This window comes from Phyllobates terribilis, unplaced genomic scaffold (genome assembly GCF_046119375.1).
Source record: "Phyllobates terribilis strain yellow unplaced genomic scaffold, ASM4611937v1 Scaffold_2__4_contigs__length_985480577, whole genome shotgun sequence".
NCBI lineage: Eukaryota > Metazoa > Chordata > Amphibia > Anura > Dendrobatidae > Phyllobates > Phyllobates terribilis.
In genome coordinates this window covers 338,661,278-338,673,328 of record NW_027362762.1, presented here as the reverse complement: position 1 = coordinate 338,673,328, position 12,051 = coordinate 338,661,278, and the positions used below count along the sequence as shown (strand labels likewise).

The 12,051-nt window shown below is 46.2% G+C and overlaps 1 protein-coding gene across 1 annotated transcript in view; it reads right to left on the bottom strand.

Annotated features, from left to right (window-relative positions):
* CNGA3 (cyclic nucleotide gated channel subunit alpha 3) overlaps window positions 1-12,051 on the bottom strand; it is an 82,307-nt gene that overhangs the window by 48,439 nt on the left and 21,817 nt on the right. The window contains exon 2 of the mRNA XM_073664566.1: window positions 11,670-11,814. Within this exon, the coding sequence (XP_073520667.1) occupies window positions 11,670-11,773 (104 nt within the window). The 5' untranslated portion in view covers window positions 11,774-11,814. The remainder of the gene's footprint in view (window positions 1-11,669; window positions 11,815-12,051) is intronic.

Genomic DNA, 12,051 nt, shown 5'->3' with positions numbered 1-12,051 from the left:
TAACTATCAAATGCTGTAATGTTCTAAATCCAGCTACACTATAACCAGTAGATTTAGAAAATGGAAGAGAATGTCAGGATGGGGAAGAGGGAGGGACCATGAGCCAAGACCTGCCTTGTTTTTCTAGCAGATGAGCAAGCTCAGTTTAACATGACACATGAACATGATTGGCATTGGAGGAGGCATAAACAAAAGGCTTGGCAAATATCACTGATGTACCACTCATTAACCCTTCTGCTAAGTGTTTTGTAGATAGTTCCAAAGCTTAGGACAGAGACCAAAGACGTATTCACCATCGGTTAAAAAGTAGTCCAAAATGGTAAGACAGTAACACAAGACCCATTCCCCTCCAGCTGCTCTGTGCAAGAGACTGAGCTGAAGGCACTCACTGCAGTGTGCAATCTTGGAAAAGGTAGAGATTAATCTATTTACTGACTCATGATACGCTTTTGGAGTAGCACATGACTTTTGCGCCATTTGGCAAAGCTGTAATTTCCTGACTTCTGCTGGTGGAATACTGGCCATAGCAGACGTGGCTCCCCCAGGGGACTCAGTGACCAAGAGTGAGAGAAGCCCCCTTTTTTAAAAGAGGTGACTGTCACTGCATCGGCCTCAGTGGCCCTTGATCGCAAACTATTGCAAGTCTTCCAGACCCAGGCTTGCTCACACAGAGTGCATGGACCAAAACAGGTGCCTCACGATCAGAGTCAGGGGTAGTGCAGGTAACCACCATTATTTGCCACCTGCGCTGGCTGTTCCCCATTATGGCTGCCCTGGCACATTCCCCAGTGCATAATTCAAAGAGTGTGATGTGTGCAGTAGTGCTATAAATTGGTATGCCCCAGGGTTCCAGAATGTGGCTACAAAGTATGTCTCGCTTGTGCGAAACATAATACCGTTAGGCCTATTCGAGTCCCACAGAAATGCACACCAAAACCAGATTACCCGTTTCAGAGACTGCAGATGGATTACATACAGTTAACTAAGGGGGATACTCATGAATACATCCTGATATGCGTTGATTTCTCCTCTGGGTGGCCGGAATCTTGGGTCGTGACCAAAGATAATACAAAAAAAATGATAAGTGAGGTGGCCTGCAGATATGGTGTACCTGAAACCATAGAGTGACAGAGGTACTCATTTCATTGGGGAATTTATGCAACATATCATGGTCACTCTGAGGATAGAATAGGCTTTTTATGTTCCCTATCACTCACAAAGTAATGGTAAGGTGGAATGCCTTAAGGGTACTTTAAATTAAAAATCCAAAAGTGCATGGAAGAAACACACTTGTCCTGGGTAGATTGCTTGCCCATTTCAATGTATTCAGTGAGGATCACTTCAAGGGGTAGAGAGACGCTGGCCCTGTACAAAATACTGTTTGGTAGTGTCCCTAAGACAGGGTTATATTTCCCACAGCAGTTGCAGGCTTCCTATGGTTCCCTCACTGAATATAACTTGAAATTGCACAAACATCTGATGGTTACTCATAACTGTGTTCTTTCCTCCATCCCAGACCCCAACTGCATAAGCGGCATACACACACACTGACACCAGAAGACTGAGTCTTGGTCAAAAGGCATATAAGGAGATCACTGGAACCCAGATACAGTGAGCCATGTCAAGTACTACTGACCACTGCCACTTCTGTCAAGCCACTTGGATCCACGTCAGCCACTGCAAGAAGATTCTAAATCCCGGCAGCAGCAAAGATGATGACCATGTCTCTCTGGACCATGCTAATTTGATGCTAATGCAATTGTATCCCTTGCCCTAACTCTCAATGAAGTATTAAAAGAGGACTGGGACAATCAACTGATATAGCATCACCAAGTGTCTTACTCTGAGACATGGACTCTAACGTCTGTCCCAAGAACTGCTAGATATGCACCTTAGGTCCAATATCTTCTAACACTATGACAGATAGGAGTGCTGGTACTACTAGTATACATAGCCGCTAGGACTGTGTTATGACGACACTATGTAAAGAGACACGTAAGGTCAAGCATCACAGGCCGTCAGTTAACATATCTGTAAAATATCACAGTGCTCCTTCAATAAACATATATGACGAGATTTACAAACAAGATATCAGTCAGTGAACGGGATTCGCCCCCTCCAGGATATTTTAGCATGGGGATATAGCTGATGGATAAATTGTCTGTAAATAATAAAAAGGTAGGAATTGTTATGGTTAATATTTTATACCTTGCTTTGATTAACATTTAAGCAATTTATATATCTATATATATTTGATAACTTTGTGTTTTGTATTAGCTTTATAACTGTTATTCATAAAAGCAATGGTAAAGGCCATAGCCTGTTTAAGGTTGTCTGTGTTTAAAATCTGTCTGTATATTTGTTTGCTGAAGGCCTTGAGAGCTGGAATTCAGCTGAATCCATGTATGACCTCTTTGTCTCCAAACTTACATAATCCTTTTTGGGCAATGTATTAAGCCATTTCCCTTTATTCTGTGGTACTAAAAACTTGTGTATGAGCATATGAGATTTCAGACAAGCCTTCTACACTGATAGACACTGACTGTGTGCTCTTGTCTCTGATCGATCAACAATCTGATCAAAACTGGCAAGTGTGTGAAACCCTATGAGTTTCTCCTAAAGCTTTTCCCACAGAGGGGTTTCCACCTCAGGTCTTAAGGGATCTACCCCCTTAAGCTGTCTATATGGGCATGTAGTTCTTAGGAAGTTGAATAAAATGATACATTGATATCTATAATCCGATGTTTTATTCCAGAGAAATCCACTTTTTTCTTATATGCTAATTTTTGTTAAGATCTATGGGCCGGACATAGATCTCCCTGAGAATCTGCCTCCAGAACTTATTTTAAATGAAAGGGGGCATTACTATTGTGAGACATGTAGGTCAGGAGATCAGACTGTCAGTCATTACATGTCTTACACTGGTAAAGCCCCTTTTCATATAAAATAGGCTCTGGAGGCAGATTCTCAAGGAGATCTATGTCCAACCCATACATCTTAAAGTGAACCTGATGGCTGATACATGCTGCCCCATCCAGCAGCAGCATGTATCAGGCACTGGATGTATGAACTGAACCAGGTATGTCTGACTGCATTGTTTCAGAGAAAAACATACTCTAAAAGCCGCTGGGGACCGTGCCGCACTGTAGACTAGTTGGAAAGGTGGGTCCCCGACGGTTTCTCCCCACCCGCTGCCCTGGATTAACATGCCTCTGCCTACTTGGGTGTATAGGGGGCTATTAAAGTAAGTTTTTTTCTGAAATGCCACAGTGCTTCAGAGTCAAACATCCCTAGCTGAGTTCATACAGCCAGTGTCTGATACATGTTGCTCGTGGATTGGTCAGCATGTATCAGCTGTCATGTTCTCTTTAACTGCTCATTAACATATTAAGAAAAACGTGGATTTCTTTGGAATAAGACATTGTATCACAAACATCAAGGTATCATTTTATTCAGCTTCCTGTGACCTACACGCCCATATAGAATGCTTAGGAGGGTTGATCCTACTTACAGATTCCCTTAAAGTAATTTAAAGTACAAATGACTGAATTAGGCTAAGTTGATATGTTCGGGTATTATAAACAGGGGAGAAGGGGGAATGTTGGGTACATTACATGTATATTGGTTGGGAACCATTCACTACATGTTGAATGCAGTGCATAAACCAGCCAGCACAATGACAAATTTTCATATACAGTTGAAACCAGAAGTTGACATACACTATAAAAAGACACATATGCATGTTTTTCTCAATATCTGACATGAAATCAGAATAAACCTTTCCTGTTTTAGGCCAATTAGGATTACCATAATTTTTAATATTTGCCAAATGCCAGATTAATGAGAGAGAGAGAATGTTTAAGGCATTTTTATTACTTACTGCAAAGTAAAATGGTTGACATACACTAAGATTACTATGCCTTTAAACAATTCTGGACTGCCCATATGATGATGTCATGTGTTTGGAGGCTTCTGATAAGTTTCTGGGCAACATCTGAGTTAATTAGAGACACACCTGTGGATGTATTTTAATGCACACCTGAAACACACTGCTTCTTTGTGTAGCATCATGTCTATTGAAAAATAACTTGCTGGTCATTCTTCATCTTTTTTAATATTTTTCTTATACTTCAGGTATTGAAACATGTTTGGTTGGAGAAAACGTGCATGTCACTTATTTCAAGCGGCTCTTGATGGAACACATATGTTACAAGTATGCCAACAGGTTTATCTAGGGACTATATAGGTTTCTTGAATTCTTGGAACCTGGGGGAACTGTTACTCAGGGCGACCATTGATTGTAGCTTTTCCAGTCGTGAGATGCATTAGCTTTCTGGCACAGAAATGCCGACAGAGTCTAAGGGAACCGTTCAACACAGGTATTTAATGAAAGTGCACGTCCAGTACATAAAACAAGTCTTTCCAGCAACAAGCTTTCAATACAATACAGTCTCTCCAGTAATCACAGTTCGTTGCACCCACAGCAGTCCCTGTCCACAGTGCCACACTTTACCTTCTTTGCAGTGAGGTGGAGGTGGAGGGGGTTGAACGGAAGGATCAATCCAGCCCTTAGACGTGGTGTTCATTCCTTCACCTCTGTTTAGAAACAGCTCCCGCTCCACTTTCCTTCTTGAGTAGTTACTCCTAGCAACTAATGGGCATTCGCAGTGAGAGAAGCTCAGGACCTCCATCAGCCTAGTGAAGAGCTTTGCATCCTTTCTGCTCGCTCTCCAACACAACACTGACTTTAGCCAATTTCTCTGGGGCAGGCCTGATCACGCTCCCTAGCTGCACCCTGTTAACCTCTCTAGTTGCCGGATGCTTTGAAACATCTGTACAGTACCTGCCCGTCACACATACCAGCTAGAAGCCTGGAAAAAAAAACACTTCAGGAAAATAACTCATGCAAAATGTTTTAAAAAATCTTTAGAGCGGCTTTAAGAAATGAACAAAAAAGAAAGAGCTTATCCTGAAGCAGCTTACACTGTTTTTGACCACCTCTAAAAATCTCAAAGAGCAAGTACCTTAATAAGCTAGGCTTAAAGGAGTTGTTCAGTACTTTTATATTAATGGCACATCCTTTGGCTAGTTCAACAATATTAGATTGCTGTGGATGTGACACCCGGCAGCTGTTTCTGGTGCTAGTGGCGGTTTGATGAGATCAGTGGTGAATCTGAAAAGCTTTGTCAACTGTATAGTGGTCATGGCTGGGTATTGCACCTGGCTGGGATACTGCACATCAGCCCCTATTAGAATTAATAAGGGTGGATCTGATTTAACCTGCTGCGGCCACCATACAGTTGACAACAGTGGCGTAACTTGATGCTTGTAGGCCCCATTGCAAAAGCTCAAATGGGGCCCCCAATTATTGCAAATTTTTAATAGCAATGGTCTTTTTATTTGAGTTAAAGGGGCCTTTGGGGCACCCTAGGATCCAAGGCCCGGGTGCGATTGCAACCCCTGCACCTAATATAGTTACACCCATGATTGACAACATGTTAAAACGACAGATCAGTTTTAACTCCCCCAGAAAGGCAGTTTATGATGTAATGACAAGCATGGGTGTAACTATAATAGGAGCAGAGATTGCAGTCACACCCGGGCCCTTGAGACTAGGAGGTGCCCCAAAGTTCCCTTTGCCCTTTGTGAAAAGCATTAAAGATCTGTGAAAGTTTGGGGCCCCATAGGAGATTTTGCATTGGGGCCCACAAGCTTCAAGTTACATCACTGATGAAAAGCATATTCTGTGCATTAGTTTTATCTTTTTGCGTAGTTTCTCTTGACCTGGTACGGCCAATATGGTTTCTTACCTGATGGGCTCACCTTTTCCCACCATACCCCAGGATCCCGAGATCCCGTCCCCCGAATGAAAATGCCACAACCTGTTATTCGTTGGATAATTTTGGCCACAGCGGCCGTTTATTAACAAACAACAAATAACAATCAAAACAATGAAATAAATATATATATGGAGGGAGGGTTCTTGGAGCTAATAGATCTGGCTTTAAAATCAACTATAAGAACTCAAACCGCCATATTACCCTCAGCCGTACAACACCAGCTCGAGGGCACCAAAACTTCCACAGTCCGTGAAACAATAACCAACTAAAATGCTCCCAGGGTAAAACCCTGTCCAGAGCCCAGAACCGACTGCCAGATCACCCCCCACTCAATTTAAACGACCTGGAATTTTCCAAATTCCTTCCACCGACAATTCGGTACCAACTCCAAGAACCCCACCCCCCCGCTAACCACGAACAGCCCTGAAACCTTAGGCTCATGAGTGCCCCAAAGCCACCAATGCCCTTTCAATCCCTTCCTGAATTGCCAGGGCCCAAAGATCGCTACCGATTGAATTGAGATGCACACAGTCATCCAGCCAGAAATTACCCACTCCCGATTCCAACTCAAAATGCCTAACACCTATCCCACCATTCCGGGACACAAAGCTGGACACGGCCCTGTTTAATTTATCTCTTGTCCTATTTATTCCTTTTTTAGATCTGGCCGCCCGCCACTTTTTCCTAGGCACTATATCCGACCAAACCGTCAGCACCCCCGGAAAGAAGACCACAACCTCAAAAAATCAAAACGGATATCCTGAATTAATTCCCTGGTGGGCCTAGACCCAAATCGTTACCTCCCATATGTACAACCAGAATATCAGGTGTTCTGTCCAATCTAGCCGCTTTGTGAAACTCCAACATAAACCAGCTCCAAACCATCCCCCTAAAACTTAGCCACCTGATAACCACCTGTTCCCTCGGAAAGCCCAATAGCCTACCGTCACGCCTTACGTCAGCTCGCAGCGCCCCCCAATGCTAATAAGAGTGTCCAAAAATCCAGGCTAACAAGGGAACACCACCTAAAAGAATAATACTAAACAAGCATATTCAACGATTCGCAAGCCACACAGTCGTGCGGTATTTAACGCCGAACATATGTCAAATAACGGTCCGAACTCCACCTACCAATCCGCTTTATAACCTCCGCCCTTAAGCCGCGCCTATCAGCTTCGGACGCTGCACCAATCCTAAAAGAATGTGAACTGTAAACCCCTGGGCTAAGGCCCAACTCCTGAACGCCCTTTTTAGGGACCGATATAAACTGAAAACGGGAAAGGAATGTACCGTCGCAATGACATAACAGTGGGCCAGCTCCCTGACCACACTTACCAATATGCCTCCAAGCACCTCCTTGGAGACATCAGAGCCCCGTCCACTCTGCCCAACACAACTCGCTTACCTCTACCTAGCTGATCAGACTTTCCGCGTCTAATCCAAAAATCGATACCCCAGGCCCAACAACTCATGTCTTCAGCTAATAAACCTCCCGCCCTATTCCTGCTAGGGGCGACCAACTCGCCTATTCTCATCGCTCCGAAAAAGCCAAAGAAAAAGCTAACTTAAACAGGGCCGCCTCGAAAGTAGAACAACAAATTCTTCCAAAACAAGACCCAGCCTTTCAAATGTAATAAACGTGACTGGCCTATGCTTATCCAAACTTCCGCTACCTCTTCTAAAACCTCTAAGTGCTTGCTTGACTAAAAATGATTTCGTAACATCAGACAATCCCTGTAATTTGAAACCGAATGCAAGCCCAGCAACAAATTTACTGATTCTAGATGCCGACCACCCTAACTCTGCAGCCCTACCAACAAAAAACAAGACCGCCAGTGTTCTATCTTCATCACTCTCCACCGCTCCCCACTGGGACACCCAGCTTTGCCATACTCGCCACAATGCCTCATAAGTAGACCAGGTTGAACCTGCAACTGACTCCAGGATCAATCTTCCAGCTCGTCCGTAATCAGCTGCCACAACTGCGAAGAGCATTCCACTCCTGCGACTTCTGCATCTGGCGCCAGTGCTCGAAAAACGCTCCCACTGGAAACGAGACAAAGCTTCCGCTATAGAATTTTGTACCCCTGGCACATGTACCACCGAGATCCAACTCCAAACACCGTAGAACAAGCTCCCTGACCAACTTAATAACTGGAGGAGACGATGTCGACAAGCTGTTAATCACTGCCACCACACCCCTATTATCACAGTGAAACCTAATTCTCCGATTCAAGAAGAACTCACTCCAAATCGAAACTGCAACTACAATTGGGAATAATTCCAACAGAGCAAGATTCTTTGTAAGACCCCTCTCTTTCCATGAATGAGGCCATTTTCCAACGCTCCACTTCCCCTTACAAAAAGCCCCATAACCCGCACCGCCTGCCGCATCCGTGTAAATCTCGCAATCAAAACTGTTCAAAAACTCCTGCTGAATCAATGACCTGCCATTGTAATTGTCCAAAAACGCTTCCACACCAACAAATCCTCCCTGTGCTCTCTATTCAAACGAATGAAATGATGCGATGCCCGCAAGCCGGCTGTCGCCTTTGACAGCCTACGACAAAATATTCTGCCCATAGGCATGATCCTACAAGCAAAGTTCAATCTCCCAAGCAGTGACTGCAGCTCCTTCAATGTCACCTTATGCAATTTACCGATTCGCTCAACCTCCAGCCTGAGCAATGACAATTTATCCTCGGGCAATCGACACTCCATTTTGTCCGCATCAATCAGAATTCCCAAAAAACTCAGAACGGTACAAGGACCTTCCGTTTTAGCTTTATCCAAAGGAACACCAACCCACACCATGGCTGCTAACAAATTATCACAAACAAAAGAATCTGGGGGACCTATAAGCAACAAATCATCCAGGTAATGAATGAGGACTGCACCCCCGCCACGTCCCTGACAGCCCATTCCAGAAAAGTGCTGAAAGTCTCAAACAATGAACATGAAATCGAACAACCCCTAGGCAAACACCTATCCAGGTAATAACCTTTGTTACAAAAACAACCCAATAAAGGAATGCTAGCCGGGTGAACTGGAAGTAACCTAAAAGCCGATTCAATGTCGGTTTTTTGCTAGCAATGACCCCGGACCGTACCGCCGCACCCATGACACTGCTGCATCAAATGACGTGTACTCAACCGAACACAATTCTGGAGCGATACCGTCATTGACCGAAAAACCTTTTGGATGCGACAAATGCTGAATCAAACAAAATTTATTCAGCTACTTCTTGGGCACTACCCCCAAAGGAGAAATGATCACACCTTCAACCGGAATACTATCAAACGGTCCCGCCATCCGACCTAACTCCACCTCTTTCGACAACTTATCACTAACAACCTCTGGATGCAACAAAGCAGACCTCAAATTCTTAACAGAGAAAGGGACTTTATGATCCGGTGGCGGGATCCTGAAACCTTCCAAAAACCATCACTAATAATCCTGGCCTTCAATTGATCAGGATATCTACTTAGAAAGGGGGCCATCCCTAACAGATTCACTGGAGTCTCCCCCTTGACCAGCACCCATAGGCAGCTTTCCTTTTCCTTTTTTGAAGCATTTAGCGGCCCCATGGGAGCTCCCATTGCAATGGGAACAGACATGTTTAAACTTACAGCTGTTCCCGTATTTGCACTGGCCATCATTAAATTGCCAGCACGTTCCAGACTTCTCTTTACCTCCCTGTGCTCCCTGACTACCCCCTCCCTGTCCTGACGATTGACTCCCGCTACCTCCGCTCCCATGAAAGGACTGCCCGTACCTAGCCGGGGCCATTACTTTTAACGGAAGACCAATATCCTTCTTATCCCACTTAATCTCAGGCCACACCGCCTTCCTCTGCCTGAATTGTTTGTCGTACCTCAACCATGTCTGTCCCCCGTAAGTACGGTGCGCTTCCCCAATAGAATCTAAATAGCAGAATAAACCCGAGCAATTCTCTGGAAACTTTTCCCCAAGGACCCCGGCCAGAATAGCAAATGCTTGAAGCCAATTAACAAATGTCTGGGGGATCAAGCGCCACCTGCGCTTCTCCTCTTCTTCCTTTTTGCTATCGTCCTTCTTCCCTTTATCTAAATTAAACTTCTCCAAGGGAAGGAGGGAGAAAATTTCAACATATTCGTCGCGCCAAATTTTCTCTTTCACCTCTTTTTTTAAATTGGCTCCCAGCGGCCCCTCGAAACACACATAAACCTCACCCTTAGCCCTGTCATCCAGCTTAACCACATCTCCCGTGTCTTTTTCCATCTGCACCGACACTGAAACACCCGTAGATGCTACCTCTGTACCCGCCGCAGACTCAACCACGCCATAGCTAGACTGTGGCAATGCATCCTGACCTGGTAACCAGGCTCCTACTGGGGATGCCGATGACCCCCTCGGTACTCCGCCCTCCATTCTTAACAAAATCTGCGACATTCTGTGCAAAACGTCCCTAATCCCCAATACCTCTGCATCCCCGGGACCGCCAAAAATGCTCCCCCTTGGCCCTGCAACCTGACCACAACCTTCTCCAAGCAATACAGCCCCTGCGACCAGACATAGAATCATACTCACGCAGCTGCGCAGGTGTTGTGCCCCGCCAGCCGAAAATCCTGAGTCCTGACGATCTCTCCCTCCGTCACAGTCGCCACTGGAATCGGATCCTTCGGAATCGGTTCGCTGCTCAAGGCCCACGCCCCTGGCCTCCACGTCACCAGGGGCTGACCTGAACAGTCACGGATGATGACGACGGGCGTCTCACCGAGGATCGCCATCCGTAGGCCCTCCCTGCACTCCTAGCAGCAGCTCTGGGCCTCCTCCAACTTCCAGACCCAGACACACGGGCCTGGTTCGGGCTGACAGGATGAACTCTGCTGGGCAACGTGGTGCCGCTGCCCGCCTCTACCTCCACTCTGCGTCGTCCAGATGAGCCAGGCAGCAGGGGTTCCCCGGACTGCTGCCTGCCCGCAGATGCTCGCCTCCCTGGTCTCCTGTTGATGATCCTAGCAGGCACCTCGACAGGAGCATCGCCAGTGGTGCCTACCGCATGGTGTCCAGCTCCTCCGATCCTCCTGGTCCCTCTCGCGGTGCTGTGGCCCCCAGAACTAGCAGGGGCTGGCCTGTTCGACCGCGATGTATCACGCATGCGCCGTTCGGCCAGGGCCTGGACCTCGGGCTCCGACAGCGCTACCGCACTTCAGATGCGGCCCTGACTTCCGGCGCGGGCCGCGATCCTCGCCGTGCAGCGCCAACAGGCTGGCGGAGTGTATTTCTGTCGGGGCAAGCGCGCCGGGCAGGGACAGCGCCATCACGCTCACCACCCGCAGGGTCCCCGGAGGGGCTCCAGAGCCTGCGCCTGTTGCGCGTGGTTACCTCTGGTGACAGTCTCTCCGGGGGCCTGGTCCTCCTTCTTCTTCTCCCCGCTCCAGACGGTGCCTCCTGATCCTTGGCTGCTCCAAGCAGGGCAGACAGCTGGGCCTCCAGCCATCCCCCGCTGCGTGAACGGGCGACATCTCTTAGCTGGACCACCAGGGATTCCACGGACTCCATCTTCTAAGGTAAATCCTGTCTGCTGCTCCTTAAGGAATGGCAGTTTTCCCGCACTTTTCCCTATATATTCCACTCTCCCACTGCCCGCCCCCAACTTCCCCTATCCAATCCCCACCACTGCCACATTTAAAATTTTAGGGGGGGGTGAAACCTCCAGGCCAATCCCGGTCATGGGTGGCTTCCCCCTAGCTGTACTGTCTCCAGCCCCCTACTTTATCATCTTCAGCATAGCTTTGACTTGTTGGATGTTATGTTGCATGATACATGTATGTTACATTACTTTACCTGCTGTTTCCATTTTCAATTCTTTCGATATCTTCGTCAATTGTCTTGACAGATATTCGGTGCAGCACTGGATATGATGATTGTGTAGTCACTATGGCAGCCATCCTGAATCACAACCAATTGGTCTTCACAGTGTAGTAAATGGCTAAATAAACAAAAATAGATTTGTATCAGTACAAAAGATATCCAAATATTAGGAAGCTGAAATGTGAAGTGCTGTGTACAGTGTGATAACTTTGGAGTAATGAGTTAATTCACATTGTCCTTGTGCCCATACAGAGGTAGTCACCAGTGTCTCTGAACATAAGCATTTAGTAAATTAATCCTTCAGTGGAAAGAACCCCTTCAAAAGAATACTCAATAAAAATACACTTCATGCCTG